Source organism: Salvia hispanica, chromosome 5 (assembly GCF_023119035.1).
Source record: "Salvia hispanica cultivar TCC Black 2014 chromosome 5, UniMelb_Shisp_WGS_1.0, whole genome shotgun sequence".
Classification (NCBI taxonomy): Eukaryota; Viridiplantae; Streptophyta; class Magnoliopsida; order Lamiales; family Lamiaceae; genus Salvia; species Salvia hispanica.
The window spans coordinates 18,227,566-18,250,439 of NC_062969.1; the positions used below are offsets into that span (position 1 = coordinate 18,227,566).

The 22,874-nt window shown below is 36.5% G+C and overlaps 1 protein-coding gene and 1 pseudogene across 1 annotated transcript; both read right to left on the minus strand.

Annotated features, from left to right (window-relative positions):
- Window positions 1–3,026: 3,026 nt before the first annotated feature.
- Window positions 3,027–6,685, minus strand: LOC125188668 (serine/threonine-protein kinase STY13-like). Its single transcript, XM_048085662.1, has 3 exons — window positions 6,465–6,685; window positions 5,177–6,169; window positions 3,027–3,573 (listed from the first exon to the last, which is right to left on the minus strand). Exons 2-3 carry the CDS (start codon window positions 6,064–6,066, stop codon window positions 3,234–3,236), a joined length of 1,230 nt encoding a protein of 409 aa, XP_047941619.1. The 5' UTR covers window positions 6,067–6,169; window positions 6,465–6,685; the 3' UTR covers window positions 3,027–3,233.
- Window positions 6,686–16,178: 9,493 nt separating this feature from the next.
- Window positions 16,179–21,965, minus strand: LOC125187856 (annotated as a pseudogene).
- Between the last annotated feature and the right edge of the window lie 909 nt (window positions 21,966–22,874).

The following is a 22,874-nucleotide window of genomic DNA, read 5'->3' on the forward strand; positions in this document are numbered from 1 at the left end:
CTCATATTTATTACTATTTCCCTGTAATAGATTGCATGTGCACTATAAAATATTACTCCAATAATAGAAGGAGAATACATATACCCCAAAATATTACACATATATATATGGCTAACATCTTTGTGTAAATTGCAAATCATCACATTTAGACCCATCGATTAATCAGAAAGTTGTAAAGGGGGTTAAATACTAACTTAATAAGAAAAATACTAAAATTCCTAAATAAATTTATCACAATGTAATACTCCACTACTTCAATATTGATAAGATTGTGAGTTGTATAGTTGGATAGTTGGAGAGTTGGAGAGGGTATTTCTCGGAAACATTTTTCCATCAAACAAATATGAGCATATCTATCAAATATCACAATTCACAGTACGTATATTTTGTTGTATATAAGTATTATCAAAATTTTGTCTGGTTTCCGCACTGTACACTACAAACCACTCTTATCAAATAAATATATCCAATTATACCATAATTGGAGTGTAATGGTCAAGAATCAGCATCTAAATTAATGGATAAAATGTTTGGTATGTTTAATTGCACATGACATGGTTGGCTGTGCTGCCCATCAATTTAATTAAATCATTAAATTTTATTTGATATTTTTCCTTTTATTATTTAACTTAATGAGCGGACTAAACTAACCACTTGAAAACAATGAAACGAATACTTCAATAGAAGATAAATACAGTATATGAAATCAAGGATTCCGTCTGTCAAAATCATCTATATGATAGAGAGAGACAGAGAATCAGAGATGATTTTTTATAGTATGTAGTTTTCATGCTTCATTAATTTATTTATTTTTGTTTGAATTAGCAATTTTGAGATCCGGAAGCCTAACATTTTACATATACAATTAATAATTATTTATGCTATGAGTTTGCAGGAAAATGAAAATTAGATACTTGGCCTGGGAGTAATTTAAAAATTGACGTGGCAATTAATAATTGACAGAGTTATTTTGGAAATGGATTGCTAGTCCTTTCTTGCAAGTTGCAATGCTTAATCTGGTTCTCATAAAAACTTAAATTAAACCCATAACGACAACTAAACTCATATGCCATGTTTTTACCTGACTCTTAATTACAAAACTTCCACTAACATTTCCAAAACAACAAATGCTTAATAAACTTTTTGTGACAAGCTAATACAATTATATTTACGATTTTTCTTGAAAATATAATGTTTTCATGTAATTTTATTTTTGTTTTATATTAAAAATAGTTTCACCGCCCAAAGTTTCTTTATGTATATGTATATTTAAGGTTTGGAGAAACTACACTATATTACCTTACTGAATAAATCCATTCATTCATTAATCGTATTGTATGGTAGTGTCTTAATTACACCGATCAGAGTAAGAAGTAATCAAACCTTCGGAAGGAAGAGTAATCAAAGTAATATTTTATGCCATGGCACTTTTATAATCAATCATACCCGACCTTTTACCTTTGTATTTTTTTAATAAAAATAGTTGGTGGTCATGGTATTTTTTTAATCAAAGTAATAGTATTTTAACACCATTAGAAGTTGTCAATTGTGTCCGCCATTAGGAGTCCCGATTCACGTTAACTATAATGGTAGGTGGTAGCCCTCTCTTTCCACTAACTCCTATCAAAACACCGACTTAAGTTAGAGAACCGTAAAATTGAAGGCACAGACGTAATATCATCCTTCTCCTTGGCATGTACTATCTCCGTCTTTTAAAAATAGTACTCCCTCCGTTCCATAGTAATAGAGTCATTTCCCCCTTTCAGTAAAAGTCAACATATTTTTTCACACCTACTTTACTCTATCTTACTTTTTTCTCTCTTCATCTCTCTACCTTTTTCATTTTCCACTTTATTCTCCCTTTTACTTAACTCATCTAACACAATTTTTCTTAATCTTCGTGCCGAAAAAAACGTCTCCATTACTATGGAACGGAGGGAGTATGAGTTATGCATCCCTTAAAAATCAAAACTTTCTATTATAGGAAACTTTTTTCTTTTAATAAACTAGAATCAATTTTCCACTGACAATATTTCATTCACATTTTCTATTCTATCTTTTTTACTTTACTAAAAAAAAAAGCACTAAAACTTATGCCATTCTAAAAAATTTTATTTTTCAAAGACTGATGTAGTATTTTTTTTCTCATATTATTACACTTGAAAAAAAGTCAAAGAGATAAATATGGTTCCTTCAAAAACACCAGAATACGATCACATCCAGAATCAAGGTTTAAACTTTATCGTTCATCCAATCGCAAATTAAAAAAAAAAGCTTATAATAATTACAAAAATATATACCCCATCTTTAATTTGAGGAGGCTAAAGCAATTTAATGCCGAAACTATTTCATCCATATTAATTGGCCATAAATTAATAAAAGGACATGTATGATAGAAAATGAAACAAATGTTGATCAATTAGTCACATTTGCTTAAAAGGAAATGTAACAGATTGAAAAACATCACGTCTAATAATATTGCACCGATTACACCGGTGAGAGGCTTACCTGATCAGTCATCATCATCAATTAATATCTTCAACAACACCACAAAAAATAGACCCTTTAATTAATCAAGTTTGATTTGTTGGCTCATTAATCGATTTTCCCGAACACTCCACTTATGTATAATATCGTATTCACCAAGTAAATAGTGCAGATCAAAAGTTTTTCCATACTTTTTTTATTTTATTTTATTATCCCTCACCTTCTTGCTCCATCCGTCTCACTCATATATCCACATTTGTAAGTAACACAAGATTTTAAGAGTTATTAGATGTAATAAGTAAAGTAAAAAACGTAGTTGAATATTTTAAAATATAGAAAGCGAACATCTTGAGTGACAAACTAAAATGGAAGCATCCATAATGGGGGGGCCGATCGGACACCGCCATGCCTGCGTCCATGGCTGATCGGCGCCGAGATCTGCAGTCGATCGGCGCCCATTGGGGCATGAGACCATGAATCTCCAAGCCGATCGGCGAATTGTTGTATTCTTTGTATCGAAATGAATAAATACATACATATTGTATGATATGAGACTATATTATCACTAAAAACAGTATCTTAAAATCCAGAAGTTAAAAATCAAAGCAAGCAGTTGCTATCGTAAACTTTCTAGGAAATAAATTTAGGCTGATCATGCAATACATACATAAATACATAAACTGGCACAAAATCAGTCGCCTATTTCCCAATTCTTATGGAGTAGATTTCTTTTTTTCTTCTCTGCATCAATCTGTAGTCATCGGTTGACTCATACAGCACCTGAAACGAGCTTTTCTCACAGTAGTCATGATCTCAGTCTCGGCAGTCTCGAGCATTCTAACCACCTCCTTGAAGGACGGCCTAACATCAGGATTCCCATCCCAGCAGAGCATCATGATCTGACTCAGAGCAGGCAGACACTCGTGAGGGATAGTTGGCCGAACACCTTTGTTCACCACAGCAAATGCTGCCTGAACGGCAGTCATATTCTGGAACGGGAGCATCCCTGTGATTAGCTCCCACAGGACAATCCCAAAGCTATATACATCAACTTTCTGGGTATAAGCCCGATGTTGGATCATTTCTCTGCAATTTCATACCACAAAGTGCTAAGTGCAATGCACATACTATCATGATCCAGATTCAAAAGGATAAAACAACCATGCTCAGAAATCATACGAAAACTACTCAGCGTCTCTATCCTCAACTCAACAAGTGCAAGTGCAAGTGCATAGTATTCCAAGCATTGGTCTCAAGGGCATTAATAGGCTTGTACTACTTCCCAACACTAATTTAATGGTGAGGACTCAAAACTCACCAGGTCCAACACAAACTAATAGGATCGTGAAATTGCTGGCAACAAGATACTATCTATTGATAAGTTCCTGCACTGCATTAATGCTGTCCCACAAAATTCTAACATCTCCACCAAATTCATGGTAGAGTACTCCCAGCTATGCAGTACTCAGACACCAGAACTTCAATTTCGACTTCTGGTGACCGACTTACTAATCACTTCTTGATGCCACTCTCTAGTCTCAATTATTTCTATAGTAATCAAGAATATGCTTATGCAACTTAAGACCTAAAATGCACACATTTTATTTGAAAATAGAACCACTCGCCCCTGGTGGCTAGTCCATTACTAACCCGTGATTTTTCTCAAACAATTTTGTCTGGGGCCACCACAAATATGCTGGAGAACTCCTCCAATGGACTATAAATATGCTTGAAAAATATATCAGTTAATAATGCAACTTCTATATGGCGCGAGAGCAGTTGTTTCCCAAAAAACTTAATGAAGTTGTCCTAACGTTGTTGCTACAAGAAGATTTTGATGAAATACAGAAGGGAAATTATTGATAGAAAAAAAAGAGCTGGGGATGAGGGGAGTGAATATGATTATGTCAAAGCATTTCCCAGCCTTTTAATTGGCTTTGGTCAACTCCTAGAGGACATGACGATTCCTACTCCGGTATATTGTCTAAATTATACCTAAAAGATACCAGCATAATTAAAAAGACACCTCAACAATTCTTTTTGATATAAAAAGAGTAATAAAGAATAATAAATATAATATCTCTAGATAATGGAATAATAACCAATTTTACATCATGGTCAAATAAAAGCAGTCATACATCCCCAACTTACAACTGCGAAAAACACGCGACTCATAAACCAGCAATCGGTCAGTGAAGTGAGAATAAAGAATGATTCTAATGCATTTTGTAGTGGTGAGAGAAATTGACCATTCCAACACTGGATAAAATAAATGAATTAGGGTATTGATGCCAATAAAGAAACTTTTTGTGGCTAGGCAAGACGTGGTTAAATAAATGAAACTCTTCGAACTACACTATCGCAATGTCTAATGGTTTATTACCTATCAGGGTGCAAAAAGAAATAAGAGACTCTATTTCCATAAAATAAAAATATGATTTCCTACCAATAGGCATACACTTTACACACTTGCTAAGATTGTTTCCAAAAAGAATAAGTTAAAGGAGTAATTAGATGATTGGGCTGAGAAAATTAGTCGACAGTTCCCAGGGGAGAAAGGAGTGTTACTGCCAGCCCAGGATGTTAATAGGTAGGGAAGAAAAAAGGATGCTGTCATCCTCAAGTGCAAAAGAAAAATATAACAGCTAAAAAAGCAAGTCAAAAGAAGAAAGGGAACAACAAAACTTACGGGGCCATCCATCGATATGTGCCTGTCTCTGGTGTCATTCCTTCTGTCTGTACTTCAATACGAGCTACACCAAAATCTGCAATCTTAATAGACTTGTCAGCGGCAATTAGAAGATTGTCAGATTTCAAGTCCCGGTGGATCAAATTTAATCCATGAACATACGCCATCCCCCTAGCCACATCTAAGGCCTGCTTGACAGCTAATTTCAAGGGCACTGCACGATTCTGCCGTTTTGTCAAGAACTGGCGCACTGACCCTCCCTTGGCGTATTCTGTCACGATACACCACACCATGGGCTTTCGACATGCACCAATAAAGCGAACAATATTTGGGTGTTTAAGCGTAGCCAGCATCATTACTTCTTGTTGAAACTGCTGTTCCATCAAGTGTGCCCTCTCGATGTCATTCTCTGGCTTCTCCAAAAGCTTAATTGCAACATCCTCACCATTATATGTGCCTCTGTAGAGCTTCCCAAAAGCACCCTGAGCAAAAGCAGGTCCCATGTTCAGCTTACTCAGATCAATCGTCCACTCATCATAATCCCCAAGTCCTTCAGTAGGATACCGAGGATCTATCAGAGCTTGAGCGAGGGCGTCATCACTCAGCCCATGAGAAACTCTTCCGTGATTGACACTGGCAGCGACAGAATAGTCTTTGACATGCCTGAGGCCATTGTGACCCAAGATACGAGTGTGGGAATCATTTGACCCAACACTGCTATTGTCTACCGACATCGCAACAGACCCTCCACCATTGCTCATCTGCAAGCTCCCAAAACTCTCGGTCGACATATTTGAGCCCTCATTGAGCTTGTGATAAAAATGCATCACATAATTTTCATGATTATTGTTTAGCCCTACAATTCCAGTAAACTTGGGACCTTCCAACATTTTCTCTGTAGTGTTTACCAGTCTGCAACACGGAACCTCAACACTCTTCTTCTTCTTCTACCTACCGCATTAGTATAGCAAGCCCCAAGCTCCCACACCAAAACTTTACACACAAAACAATCAATTTACAAATTTGAACAAACACTCGATATAATTTAATCGCCAAAAACTTAATCGTACTCATATGAATTAATACGATCAGACCTAGATTCATTATTTAACCCAATTTACCTTTTTAGTCTATTGAGCTAATTAAAAATCAAAACTTTCCATGGAAACAAAACCTCCCCGCGAAAAGAAATTTATTACAAAGCAACGAAACTTAATAAACCCTAAAATTCGCAAAATTAGACAGTGATCCGAGGTCGAAATCGAGAAAATCGAAGAGAAAAACTCACCCCGATCAAGTGCGAACGGAGCTCTGTGCAATTACAGCTCTGCCCCTCGTCCAGCTCACGTCTCTCAACCGTACAACCAATGGAGAGAAGCAACGACGTCGAAGAAGCGCAATTGAAGAGAGAGAAAGCAGCGGCAGCAGAGTATTGAGAGAGAGGAGATGAAAAATGAAGGGAAGTATGAGCATTGAGCAGAGTCTTCGTCTCCTTTTTCTCTCAATTTTCTTTATTCATTTAATTAAATATTGAACTAGTAATCTACGCGCTTACCGCTGCCGCGTGGCGACTGGACTCATCGTAGCCGCACATCATAATACATTAATGCTATGTTAGTTGCACTTGCATCCACGCGCCGGTCACGTGTGGCCCCGCGGCGGTACCTCTTCAATCCCCCTTGTTAAACAAGGAAGGAAATATCATCAAATGGAAAAGAAGATTGAGGAGGATAATTTTCCTTGTTGAGAGAAATCGGCTATGTTAGGAGAAGTATGTAACATTGATTCTGTTGATTCTAACGCAATCAATGAAATACAATATTAGTCTCGGCTATCAAATCGATATGGTACTAAGAGCAAGTTCGATTTCCCTTTTTCAAACTTTTTCAAGTTTGTGATCTTGAAACACGAATGAGAAGCGCACATTCAAGGGATTCAAACATAGAAGAATATTGGAGTGAACTCCAAAATTTGTGACTGAATATTGAAATTTGAAAGCCCTGCCACTATACGTGTTGCGACAAAGGAATCACTATCGATAGGAAGCATTTAAAGGAGACACCAAAGCCATCCGCCGAGGAAGCATTTGGCATACTCAAGCGGTTGGGGTTTGTATGCTAAAAGTTGTTTCAAGTGTACATGTCCTTGTAAACAAGTTATTCATACATGTATGCGAGACACTCAGTACTCACTTCAAACCCTTATTTTGAGATTAAATACATTAATATCATTGTTTAGTTAAGGATATTGATGCGTTAAATAAATGAGTCTAAGGCTTCTGCATTGCAGGTCTAAGTAGTGAATCTTATGGGTTCAAAGTAGGGCACTTGACCTTGCATGAAGAAAAACATTTCACGAACTAGATAGACTTTGGCTGCCTATCGGAAAGGTTGCAGTGTTTGTACGATAAACTCTTTCCTCTCTAGGAGAGGCTAACAACACTGTTGTAGTATAGTACTGAACGGATCTGATAATGGCAGTATTCGTTATTGCTATATACTGAAAGATACAATCTCGAGAGTTTAGTATTTCTTAGTCTTTGTACGTAACATTGTATATATGTTCATTTGATTATACACCACCTTGAATTATCAATATGCAAGTGTTTTTAGTAGCCCAATGCATTATAATATCTTAGGTTATACTCCCTCCGTCCCACCGAAGATGACTCACTTTCCTTTTTTCGTTCGTCCCAACCAAAATGACCCCTTTCTTATTTAGGAAATATTTAAAATACTCAATCTTATTTTCTTTTTTCTTACTTTATTCATCTCTATTACTTTTAAACACCCAACAACCTTTTCTCTCTCTTACTTTTTGCATCTCTCATACTTTTAAATATCAACAACCTTTCATCTCTCTTAATTAATTCATCTTTTCTACTTTTGAACACCCAACAAATTTCTCTCTCCTTTTTTAAACACTTTAAATTAGCATGCATACAATCTTGTGTCGTCCCAAGAAGAGGTCATCTTCATTGGGACGGAGGGAGTGGTAATTAGATGGCTAGAATATATAAATAATATTATTACACTAAATTTGCATGCCAAGGGTAGTATGATTATATCCCAAAAGGTGTTTAGGAAATATTTTTATTATTCAGTAAACTAGTCAGTTGAAATGTATTCCATGAATAATAAATAAAGTTCCAAATTATAAAACTCTTGGTAAAAGATATTAATTTAATTCCAAGTATCATAACAGACCAAATAAATAAATTAATAGATGATAAAATCTTGAATTCAGAAATATTATAAATCAAATTGGAACTCAAGTCTAGTGGTATAAAATAATATTCAATTGAATATTCAATGGGCTAGTCCAACCAATTCATCCATTGATCCCTAACCCTAGTCGAAAGAATTCTTTATAAATAGAGATGAAGAGAAGACAAGATGATATGAATTTTGCGCTCTAGCCTCCTTCTCTGACCATAAAATCGGCACCCCCCTAGTATAGAAGAAAGAATTTTTTTTCTAACTCTCCTCATGCAGATCTAGATCTAATTCTTCGTGTTTTTTGTAATAAAATTAGGGTTCTTGTCTTCGTAGCTTCATCTAGATCTATCAATGTAATATCCCGAATTTTCGAACCCTAATTTTAGAGCCCTAGAATTTTATTGATGACGTGGGAGACGAGAATTAATTGATGGATGAATTTATTGCATGAGTTTCTTTGACCGAGTCGAGTTTAGGGTTGCGTTGGAAGTTTGAAAAGTCAAACTTGTTGATTATATGATGTGGCATGTGATTAATTAAATTATGAGGTGAATTATTTGGGTGAGTGAGAATATTAGGGAAAATTTCCATAAATACTAGCCACCTAATTCTTGAGATTTTCGAACCCCTTCACTCTTTGGAGAGGGAATTCTATTTTTCCGGATTTAATTTAATTCTTGGGATATTTATCCAAATTAAATCCAAAATCCAATTTATTCCTTATTTCTATGAGAAAAATCGACACCCCCCTTATTTATTGGTGATTTTCGAAAATCACCCATGTTGGGAAGGAAGTATTATTTTACTTGTTTAATTGATTCCTTATTGATTTCCTTCCATACCTAAAATCAAATATTCTATCAAATCTTACCATACCTCAAGAAGATCTTGCCATACCTTATTTTAGTTAATATTCAAAATCCATTCCTTATTTGATACCCATACTACACGCCTATTTCCTTTCTCCAGTTGGGAGAATTTTTATTTTGCTCCGTGATATTTTATTCTACTCCGTAAAATATACAAAACGAAATCTTGGCTAATTAGAAGCCATAGATTTCGAAAATTTCATGCCTTAACACCCTAGTTCATTTTGTTATTTCTTCTTCCCTCTTCACAATATTTTATTGTGTAGAATCAAATCTTACCAAATATTCTATTTGTTTACCTAAAGATTTTATTGAGCACTATAAATAAGAGAACCCCTAACCCTAGCCATCACAAATTTTCGCCCCCCACCCCAAATACACGCCTCTCTCCCTCTCTTCTCACTCTCTCAATTTTCTTCTACTTTTCTCCAATAATCCTCCATCCTTTGAGAAGAAATAGAGTTTGAGCCTCAAGATTTTTGAAGAACCAAGTCTTTACTTCATTTCTACCGTTCGTTTTTCTCAAAAAGGTATTCTCATATTAATCTTCTTCTTTCTACTCGATTCCTCTTCTTTCTAACCGATTAATCGGTATTCTTGAACCCTCATGCATCTTGTTTGAGTGAAAGTGGGATAAAGGGGATATGGAATATATGTGCGCATGTGTGTGTGCGTCGTGTGTGTGTGCGTGCGTGTGTGTGCGCGTGCGTGTGTGTGCGTGTTGCGTGTGTGTGTGTGTTGTGTGTATGTTGGCAAAATACGCATGTGTGACATATGTTGATGTTAGATCTAGAGTTGAGATGCGAATGGAACTTATGTGATGAACATGGCCTTGATTGATGATGTTAAGATAAATCGATGGGAAAAGGGAAAGCGTTGAGACATGCATGTTTTAGGAGTTGATTTTGAATCTGATTTGTGATATGTGCCTATGTGATTTAAAAGGTGAAACCTCGGTTGCGAAGCAAGATAACAAAGGAAAGAACATACTTGAAATCTAAGCAGTCGAGGTGGGCTTTATTCTTAAACTCTCTCTTATGTTGCAAATTTATGAATGTGGAGAAATAAGGGTGGTTTAACTGTTATGCCATGCCTATGTCTGTTTTGTTGTGATATTGTGCGCCTGATGCCCAGTTTGAGAGTTCGCTCCATTGGGCTATAGGGCTATGGATATGTTTAAACGAATTCGGGTCTGAGTAGGGCCGCAAACCCTACCAGGCTGTGTACACGGTGGGATCGGGAGCCGTCCTTGCTAGTCGGCCGGTCTCGTGGGCGAAAAGTGTGGCCACACTTTCGTCGCACCATGGAAATGTTGTGATTGTGGATATTGATGAGGAAATTGGGGAGTTGTTTGACTGGCCAGTCTATGAAAATAATTTTTGTGATACTCGTGATATTCTCTTATAACTGCTTAAACTCGAGTTCACTATGGTAAGGGTGGCATAACTTATAAAATGTTTTGGCAACGAGCTCACTGAGTATTTCAAAATACTCAGCCCTGCATGTGTTTTCCTTATGTGCAGGTTGAATGGCGACGAGCAGTGGCGGGTGTTGAGCATATTAATTAATTAAGATGAATGTTTTGAACTTCGAGTGTAGTCGTGTCTTCATACATGGCTTCACTTTCTCTTGGTCGTTTCCGCTGAATTTTTGATACACTTTAGTATTGTTTTGGATACTTTGCACTTATTCCTTTCGGTTTAGAAGCTTTAGACTTCTTGTGGGTTTTTTCTTGGAAATTATGTTAAACTCTTGAGATTTTTGGTCGTAATTTATGGTACCTTTCTTTTACTTATTAAAGCTTCTAGGTTAAACCGTTGACTTATTGCTCTGATAGTTCCTTTAAATACTTTGGTCAAAACTCTTTAAATGAAACCCTAGCCTATCTTAAATTCTTTCAAGTCCGTTTTGGTAGCAGTCGCCGCATTTATTGTACCCTAGAAATCCGGGCTGTTACAATCAAGGTTGTCTAAGATTTGTCCACGCAATGAACAAATGAAGTTCCAAACCTGAAAACTCTTTGGAAAAGATATTAAATTTATTTCATAGTCTAGCATACAAAAGAATTAATTTAATGGATATTGACATCTTAAACATGAAAATGTTATATAAATTAAAATGGAACCCAGATTACTCGTAATTTTAGGATTAATTTTAGGATTGGATGAAAAGTAGATATTTTTCTCTATAGCCGCACAAAATAATATTCGATTTGATATAAATTAAATTATGAGTTGATTAGTTTAATTAGTAATTATCCAATAGGTTGGCCCAATCTAATTCATCCATGGATTCCTTGTTGGAACATATATACTAAAAAACATTTTTCGAGTTTATTTTTGAATTTGATAAATTGCTTGTATATTGTAAACACTCTTCATTTAATGAGAATAATGAATGTTTTCTTCATACTGTGTATTTTACTTTAATAGGTATTGACCGTATTTAATTATATATTAAATTATATAATTAAAACGCCGGAAAGTAAAATCAGTCTAAGTCTTCTACATTGAAGGTTGGGTCGTGGAACAGGTCATCACAGTAGGTGGCCCAACCGGTACCTTGTAGAAGTAAAACTTTTTCACAACCTAGATAGGCTTTGGCTACCTATCGTGAAAGGTTGTAGTGTCCATCCGAAAGTCGTCTTTACCTTGAGAATGACTAGTGACACTGGTGTGGTATAGCATTGAATGGATCTAAAGTATAGACACGTCTTTGTTGCTATCTACTGTAAGACGATGTCTTAGAGATTTAATATTTCCTAATCTTTGTAATAATATAGGACATACGTTATTTAATCATACGCTACTTTGACTTATCAATAGGTGCGGGTTTTTCGCAACCCAATATTCCTGATATCTTGGGTAGTAGTAATTAATAACTAGTATGGTGTCAGTTTTATTATTACATTGAATCGTGTGCCTGCGTGGTTTGACTATATCCCCAAGAGGTGTTCGAGAGAAGTTCTATTATTCGGAAACCCGGCCGGTTTGGATTTAATCCAAGAATAAATAGAAAAAGGAAAAGTATATTTTGATATACATCTCGTACTAGACAAACTCTTGGAAATAAAAGATATTAATTAATTTTAAGTCTATAGCAGACTACAAATTAATTAATGGATATAGAAAGTCTTAGACACGGGAAATAATATATTAAAGAGGTTAACTCGGATTGCTTGTAATCACGGATTGGATGGGCGGTCAATATTTCTTCTATAATGGCACAAGAAATATTCCATTGGCCTTATATTAAATTATGGGTTATAATTTAATTAGTAAAGAAGGTCCAATTGGGGAGGCCCAATCCAAGCCCCATAGATCCCTAACCTAGCCCATCATAAACTCTATAAATAAGAATGTAAGGAGATGAGACAAGGATTATCACAAACCCAAGCCTCCACACTTGGCTTTCTTGTCTTCTCCTTCAAGATTCTTATAATTTCTAAGAGATTCCTCCCACAAGGAATTTAGATCTATAGAGTTAAGGGTCATAGGTTAGAAGATCTTTGGTCTTGCATTCACAATCAAGCTTCAAGATCTACACGTGGAGAAGTAGCAAGCCACTTCGATTCTTTGGAGAATCATTGTTGTAAGTATTCAACAACATAATTTAATTTAAATTATGTGATTAATTGAGCAATTATATGTTTCTACATGTTCAAGCATGAAATTGAATCGACCCACATAATCACATAAATAGATTCTTATGTGGATTTATTTGTTTTGCATTTTCCGCTGCAATTATCCCCAACATTCCTAACCTAGTCCATACATATACATGGCTCTATAAATAGAGATAGAAGTGAAGAAAAAACCTAAACCCTAGTCTCCTTACTCAAAATCAACACCTCTTACGGTCTGAAGAGAGGAGAGAACAATTTTTCTAGCTCTTCTTGTGCCGATCTACATCTAATTCTTCCAGTTCTTTGAATTACTAGGGCACTTGTCTACATGTATGTTATCTAGATCTATTTTGATTATCCGAGATATGCTCATGCAAATGGGTAATCATGAGCAAGGGAATAAGTTAGAAGATCTGAGTTTAAGTCAAGATTCTACACGTAGAGAAGGTGCAAGTCACGTCGATCCTTTGGAGCATCCTAGCGATACAACCACACACATTTAATTTATGTAATTTATGCGAATTTGACGTGTTTACCATAGATCTATGTGTTTTACACCAAAACAGATGTATTTAATTAATCACCTAAATAGATTTGCTTTGGGATCTATTTAATTAACGCGTATTTCTGCTGTGCAATCCCAATACTATACATATAAAAAATTCTCAACTAAGCATGTTACGTACATCACTTTAAATTTATCGGCAAAAAGGATAGTGACTCCACACTAGCACTACCCAGCAAATGAGATATCTCGCTACTTCACTTTTTACACGTCAACTAAAACTCCATTGACTTTCTTGCTCTATCTTAGATCTTGTATTTTCCTATATTTACGCTTGAACTTGGTTTGCGTCAATCTTTGATAAAATTCAAAATTGATAGTTTGAGCTAGAAGCCCAAAATCTGAAATGGGAGAAGAGGTACGAGGAACTTGGAGTCGAGGTGGTCGGCGTGGACATGTAGTGTCCTAACGAGGTCACTAGTAACTCGGGGCGGTGCATGGTAGTTGAACAAGCGAGAAGTAGGGGTTGATAGAGGTGCCCACGGTTCCGAAACCGGCGATTACGGTTCAGAACCGCCGGTTCCGGTTTTAGAAATTGCCAAACCAGAACCGAACCACGAGGGTGTTTCGCGGTTACGGTTCCGATTCCAAAACTGCCGGTTTCGGTTCCAAACCGGCGATTTTTCGACGGTTTTTTACGGTTCGGAACCGCCAGTATTTTTGCGATTTTTTGCGGTTTCGGCTTGGTTTCACGGTTTTTCGCGGTTCTGGTGTGGAACCGTCCAGAATCGGTGGTTCCGGCACGGTTTCAGTTCGAAAATTTTTGAACCTGAACCGAACCACGGTTCAAAAATTGACGGTTTCGGTTCGGGTCAATTCTGACAGTTTCGGTTTGGAACCGGTTACAGTTTCGGTTCGGAACCGGTTACGGTTTCGGTTTTAATCGCTGGTTCGGTAAACTTTGGGCAGGTCTAGGGGTTGACAATGAGGAGTAGAAAATGGCGAGAGAGAAAGAGGGGGTGAGGAGATAAAGATGAGCTATTATTCCAAATATTATTTCCCTTCTGCAAAATGATTTTTCCTTTCCCTAAGCTAACACATTTTGTACATACTCCCCTCATTTCACTTTATCATCACAAATCAAATTAAAGCATACATATATTATATGACAGGTATATGTTGTAGGATCTATTATGTATCTTTTGATTTGTTATAAACCATATATGGCTTATGCATTTAGCGTGATAAACAGATTCAATAAAAATTCTAGAGAGAATATTGAAAACTATCGAATCTATTCTTAAGCACCTTAAAAGGAACTAAAGGATAATTCATAGTCTATGGTGTGTATCGATAATTATCAGTTACTAGATATACTGATATTAGTTTCCAAATATAGTTTGAATCTCAGTTTGGACATATGATGTTCTTAATGATGGTGCATTAAGTTGGAATAGTTCCAAACAAATTTAAGTGTTGGTTTAGTCATCAATGCTAACGAGCTAGATCAAAATTAACAGAAATGAGTAGTTTAAAATTAAAAAGAGTACCTACTAAATTACAGAACCTTCCAGCAAGTCTCTATGTGTATCAAAGCACAAGAAGGACTTGGAGTGCCTAGTTGTTGTGTGCTTTGAATCAAGTTTGTATGTCTTTAAAACAATATTACTACATCCGTCCCCCAAAATTTGCTACGCTTTGACCCGACACAGATTTTAAGAAATGTAATGGAAAGTGAGTTGTAAAAGTTAGTGGGATGTGGGTCCTATTTTTAAAGTATTAGTTTTATAATAAAATGTGAGTAGAAATGAGTTAGTGGAATATGAAGTCCACTACCAAAAATGATAAAAGTGAAGTGTATCAAATTTTCAGGGACGGACCAAAATAGTAAACTGTATCAAATTTTTAGGGACAGAGGTGGTATGTATTAAGACACACCTACGAGATCACATCCCATGAAAATATCATTTTCTATGGGTTTTGTGCATTTAGTGAAATAATTAACTTGATTATTTGCTTTTATTCTTACATACCCTACAATTATGACTGTCATTAATAGTGTGAGCTGCTGATAAAGCATGATTCTAAAATAGTTTTAACCAATGATCATTTGAAGCCTACAGAAATTTCACATCTCAGTATTAATTTAAAATAGTTTTAACCAATGATCATTTGAGGCCTACAGAAATTTCACAGCATCTCAGTATTAATTTAAAGACATCATTTTAGTCACAGAGACATTTAAAGCAACAATCTCAGCATTACTTTGACGACAACTGACCATCATATCAAAAATCCGAATTGAAAATTGAAAATAATCAGTCCATTTCCAAAATTAAAAATTCGATGAACATTCACTCAATTAAATTCACAATTTGGATAACTAGAAAAAACATGTCTAGGAAAAGCGACACAAAAATGATAGAAGACGTTGCACTGTATCACCAAGGAAGCATCTCAGAATTTACACTGCATCGACCAATTTGACAATATAAACAATAACTATAGCAATTTTAAGGATAATTGAATATAACACAGTAACACTGATAAATTTCAAGCTGTCATTTGAAATCTTGGTTATTTAACAAAGGGCAACTATTCATTCAATTGATATAATAATCTTAGCTGCATTCCTTTAATTAATAGCAGCTTAAATAATTGCCCCACTTGAACCAGAAAAGGTAAAAGAGAAGGAAAAAAAGGGCAGAAAATACCAGGCATGTGAGGCCTCTAATCCTCCCATGCCTAAAACTACAATCTTAACAAGAAATAATTAGGCAACAAATGAACAAAATCTAAAGAGGTGGTGATGAAGAAGTACGAGGTCTATCCAGAATTCAGCCTCCTTTCTTACCTAAGAAAAATAAATAACAGCCACGTACTCACACACACGGAAAATGAGACAATGCCAAAGGGGCAGTGATTATGCAGAGCAGCCGATTATGGCAAGCATGGAACGAATTAAATGTCACCTCGACGGTCCCAGTCAGTTACTCCAATGCCAATTCTGAACTGATAAAAGCAGTTGCGGCCTGCTGGCGTTCCAACATTGGAGTTACTCCACATCTTTGTTTGAGAGGCTTTTAACACCATCTAACTGGAGAGCGTCAGCCAAGTTATCTGACAATTTATTTATCGAATCGGTAGTAAGAGTATCCGTCGTATTTCCAGTAGGAGTAGCTCGCTGTTTTGCCTTCCTGTCCAGCAAGGCTTTCTCTCGCTCATCATAGAAGTTAAAATCATCAAGAAGAGAGGTGTCAGCATCATGGTTCTTGAAGATCATTAACATTTCAATTCCTTGTTCTAGTTTCACCTAAAATATAGAAATACCATCAAGTTAGTCATATGCATCAACGCATAGAAAACAAGATGATTAAAAGGTTAGCACACACAATAATGAACCTCCAAGAAGAGTGGATGATCTATACATGTATGGTATAGAAAACTAAAGTCTTGACAGCATTATAGTAATTTGACCCAGAACTGACATCCTACGTAGTTGGGCATTAGGAGTTTTTAATTTTGCTGGTGAATAATTGGATATGAAAAGAGGAGACAATCCAAAAGGAGAACACAAAAAGAACAAGGAAGAGGATAAAAAAGAGCCATTAACTGCACACTTTGGACAGAAAAAAATTCCTCCTCCGAAGAGCCCAGAAACCAATGGCCACGAAATCCAAGACCTTTAGCTATAGATTATAGATGTAGCCTTCAAGAGAAGTAGAATATAGTCTGCCATGTGATTAGCAAGTTAAGGAAACTTTTGCGAGGTGAAAGTCACTAATTCACTTGATACAGGTAAGCTCTGATATCTAATGTTTTCTAATAAATTGGAGTAGAATATAACTTTGGCTAGAACACCTTCAAATAGCAACATTGAGTGACAACAGTTAAACACATTGAAATGGAACAAAATATTTCAGAAGATAGCAGAACCTCTTGTGAGTCTCGACTGTGAGTAACAGGCTTGTTGTCATTATTTTCAAGAAGTATGTGACGGAAGCGACTGATTGGGTACATCTTTGATAATATGCCATTTAACAGGAAACTGACCACTCCACCGATCCTGCTGCCAGTAGTCAGCATTGGTCTCAAAGTCAACAGATCCAACCATCTCAGCTACCCCACAAAACTGTCCACTGGCATTGACCTGCAAGTAATCACACTTATTCCTATAGCAAACATGCAGAAACGGATATAGCAGTCACCATAAAAGATCCACCAAATGCATGCTTCAATTGTGATGTAATTTCATGCAATTATTACTGGCTATGTGATATGGAATAACAATCAATATAATTGCATAACATTGTGGTTAAGTGATGTGGAAAACATCGGACTTCGACACGCCCAGACAAAGAGATCCACATTGACTTGGGTCTACTGATACCATGATAGAAATGGGTCAATCAACCTAAAGGGGAGGGTTATACAAGAATATATAAATGAGACAGGATCATCATCAAGTTGATGTAGGACAAGAATGGGGGTTTTCAACAACTATTACAAAGTTGAAGACCAAAAAGTCATACTATAAGGGATACAGGATTGTGACACGGTATATAAGTCATAAGTGATGTCCAATCAACTAGCAATGAATGTCCCCATCACCAAAAAGTTTGGTTCCATGGTAATGCAAGTATGTTTATTAACAGTGCCATACAATTATTTGCTAAAATATGTGGCTTATAGTTCTTTTAATTGTTCAAGTTTCTTTTTCAGGAGATCGCAGACAGAAAATCTCCCATACAAATTTATCAATCAACAGTCTCAGAAAATAATAACAAGCAGATCAGATTCCTACATGACATGAATTAATAGAGTAAAAGTTCAAGAATCTTACAGAAAAAAAGAGAAAGATTGGACAAATGCCCTCCATTTCTTTTGCTTCATTATACGCAGCATCCAATTTTCGGTTTCCAAGTGGTGTGCTGGCCCAAACATTGTATTTAATACTTTTATGGATATTGTCTTCGCTGAATGACTTGATGACAAAGAATTTTGCATGTTCATAATCAGTTACGAAATCTGGGGAGTTAAAATGTTGGACATGAAATCTAGAAGTAGATCCAACGTCTTTACTGCTATCAGTAGATCCTTCTTATGGAGAAATCTTGCTTGTGGGCTTCAAAGCCCTAGGTCCTCGGTTCCGATCACCAGAAATACCAAGTGTATCTGTAGAGATATTGACAGTATCTCTATCCCTTTCACGTCTTCCACCTCTGTCACTTGTAAATCGAGTCCGGTTGGAATTAGGCCCAAGAGTGCTCTGGTAAGAACCACTATGGGGAAAATGCCTAGCTGAGGAGTTTACCGTTAAACCAAAACCCTGATATGATGCCTGCCATACAATATCAGCAATCCAGAAAAAAATGAGAATTTAATACGCTGGATATTTTGAAGTGTTTTACGGAAGATTTTCCATTTGATCAACCATCACTACAATATATACATTTTACACAAGAGATACTGGCATTAGATATTCAAGAAACAAGATATAAGAGGAAAATTAATGACACATGCCTCCATATACATAACTCAACAGATGGGAACATAGTGGAACATAAATGGCTTTTAAGTATTATGTGGATTGCAGGTTGGAGAATGAGCTGGGAACAGAAACTGAAAGCATATGGGAAAAACAATAAAAATAAAGTGTCTATCAGCTTTTAATTAATCACCTGCTTGACTACGACTCTAATTTTTCTCCTTTAAAGTGACTCACCATCCATCTTATTAACAGACTTACAAATTTCTAAAGTTTCTAGGCAGATATGATCTTTCACTGCTCAAGCAGATTTAAACACAAAAGTGAAATAAAGGAAAACAAGTTTTCTCTACTCAGTGGATGGTTAATTGGCTATACAAGAATATATCCTTTTTCTGCAGTGTATATTTTGTCAAAAAACGCTTGACAAACCTGTGCAACATTTTGCTCATACGATCCAAGTATGCCAATAGGTTGAGGATACACATTTCCAGAAGTTAATGGAGACATGAACCTGCTAGTATCTAAGGAACTCGAACGGCTTGGCATTGGTTCGTTAGAAGCAAACTCGCCAGGGAAATTGTAAAGACCATGACCACTATTCCCAGAAAGATCCTCCACCACCAAAAGAACCAAATGGTAGATAGTAACCTGACCCTGGCCCAAAAAATGCGTTGTCAATAAGGTTTTCTTGGCTGCCATTTCCTGATGGTATCAATTCAGTCTGTGAAGCTGGAAGTCCCGAAGTAACATGAGGTGGGCCAGGTGAAACTGCTGGCGGATAGTAAGGGGGAGTCACAGGCATTTGGTGTAGAGAAAACAGTTGACCATCAATCATTATTGAAGACATTGGGCTAGCAAGTGGGGAAAACTGTCCATATGCCATCTGGGAGTCGAAGCCATAGCTTGGTGGGAAGAAGAGTGAAGAGTTATCATTGTACATTCCCTTTTACAAGGTTAAAACATGTATTAGTGTCTATGTTTTCAGTTCATAAGAAAATATATGTATGAAATATTTACACTCACTGGAGGTATGACATGCAAGTTGTTGGCATTAACATAGTTAGAATGGTCATCCCAGTTACCACTGCCATTATCATAACCTAAAGGAAAAGCAATGTTAGAGGAAATTCCAAATAATGCAAGGTGTAACATAGACATGCATGAACAGGACATAGTCATCATTTATTGGTAGCACCAGGCGACATTATAATTCCCTTACATGTTTCTTTTTGTTAGGGGATGAGAGAAGAAACAGAGTGCCTAAAAGGAAATGATGACCAATTCCAACAATAACAACACTCGTAAGCACTTTTCTAGTTTTCTCTGTATAAGGTAAATGTGCTTGCCGAAGCTGTGCTAGAGAAATCAGCACAGTTGGCATGACCATCAAAGCCTAAAGTCAATATGTTTGGTACACTTGAAGTAGGAGTTGCCAACCTAGAAGTTCACATTTATACAGACTTGGTCAGGTAACTCAAAATTTAATTCCTATACATAGATTCTATGGGTTCATATTTTCCCTGCACGGCAGAAGCTTCTATGATTATCCTGCAATAATCTTGCAAATATGCCATCATTATCACTATTGGAACACTAAAGAAAATGTATGCCCACATCAGGACATAAATTTCTATGCATGAACGACTAAAAATGAGATCAATTGTCATGGATACAATTAATCATGTCTGTTGTGCTACAGGGAAAAAAAAATATCCATCCAAGTTTTGTCAATTAACTACCTCCAAAATAGTAACCTTGTTCTTGAGGGGTATACGCATTGAATGGATGCACTGCGGTAAGAGTTCCACTTGGTTCTGAAGTTGCTGGCTGATCTTTTGTGGTTCTTGAGGCACCTGAAATTGCAGTATCTGGAGAAGGATTTGTAGAAGCAATTCTTTCACCTTTTGGCGAGGGATGCTGGTAACAAGTTGAAAGAGAAGTAGAAATGGAGCACATCAGATATGCTAAAAACACATAAGGATTTACAAGCATGGTAAAGGATCAGATTAATGAAGAGACCTGTTCAGGCAATTTATGTTTCTCAACAGCTCGGTCACCTGGATCCAACAATAATTTACATAGAAAAACAAAAACTTACAATCAATATCAACAATATGGAGCTTACTCAGGTACAAACTAAAGCAGTAAAAAAATTCTTATGTGCAATTATATATCATAACATGGTTAAAGAGAAAACAAATCCTACAAGATGGTGGTGGGGTACTAAAAAGTGTGCATTTGTCAACCAAAATTAATTTGATGAGTGCATCAAGAATTAACGGAGGTTGTGATCAAGGTCCGATTTCAAGATTAAAATTCTGCAGCGTTAAGGAGTCTTAAAAATTCAGAAAATAAAGGAATGAGGCAACAACACTAAAATACATCCTTTCCCAATTAACCATATATTCAGTTCCAAGACAACTAAGAGATTGTATAGCAAATCGTGATTTGTCTTCGATTCAAAATTGAGCACATTTTAGTGACAGCTCAGTTAAGACTTCACCTAAACCATTCGAACATAACATGTACAATATGATACATAAATCGCCCCAATCTGAGAAATGCAAATCAAAAGAGATTTCGACATTCCAATACCAAAGCAGCCATTGGTGGCGATTAAATGCCCCACAGTGAGTGTATAGTATGAATTCGAGGGCATGAGGTGACGTGACACAATAAAAATTTAATCACGAGCAAGTAAAATAAATGAGCACAGTCGATAAAAAGGTGAGAACGAACCAGTAGATTGAATGGGAGCGAAGCGATCGAGGCTCGGCTGATTACCGTCTTCCATTAAACGCAATCAAATTAACTCAAAACCAATCAAATTGAAAAAATAGCCACTAAAAAACCAGATCTACCGGGAACTGAATCACTCAGTTGATGATCCAACTAAACGAATCGAATTAGTTGGATCGAGTATATAAGTGTGTACGCGCGAAAGCCCTCTCCTTCCATAGAAAATTGGAATTCGCTCTCAATTTTGCTTGGGCATCTAGAGAATGCTAGAACTGGCTTCGCGGGAGGGTTTGAAAACAAACAGACACTAAAGGGTTTTAGAGCGAGCAATATATGCATACAACATGTGCATGCATACATGCATTCACTTTGGATTCATTTCCGATACCACTTCAATTTATACTTGTTTAACCTAGAGGTGGCCAAACCCAACCGGCGGGTCGGAACCGGAACCGGAACCGGACGGTTCCGGTTCGAAATCCAGTTTCACGGTTATAACGGGCCGGTATCGGCGGTTAACCGGGAATATGTAGCCGTCGCCGGTACATTCCTAGGGTTGCAGGCGTAGGGCTGAAAAAGGTCGGAAAACTGCCGGTTTGTGTCGGAAAACCGGCGGTTTCTGACACAAAACCGCCGGTTCCCGACAGTTCATGGCTAGGGTTCAGGCGTAGGCGTAGGGTTGCAGCGTAGGGTCTGAAAAGGTGTCGGAAACCGCCGGTTTTCAGTCAGAAACCGGCGGTTTTCGACAGTTTTCAAATTTTGAAATTCAATATATATATATATATTTTTTTAATATCAGATTTTTCCCCCATTTTTCATCTATAAATACCCCCTTCTTCATCACTTCTACTCACCTCATTCTTGTGTAAACAAGTATTTCTCTCTCAATCTCCAATTCTCTATTCTCTACCTCATTCTCTCAATTTGCTCTCTACTTGTTTACCTAAGTTGTTCATCAATTTTCATAATTTGCTCTTCATATTAGTTACAACTTGTTCAACTACGTTACTATAAAAAAATATGTCTTCTTCTCGTGGTGGTGGTGACCGTGATTGACGGGGCAAAGGAATTGCCGAAGATCAATCTACCCGTCCGAAAAAATCACGACGACCTACTCGTCGAGAAATTTTGGAAGAGGTTTCCCATGCTGAGGTTGTTCGCTTACAAGTAAGTTATAAAATATTTTGCATATTATTTTTTTATACATAACTTAATAAGTTTGAGTTCATGAATTTTCTATGTTCATCTTCT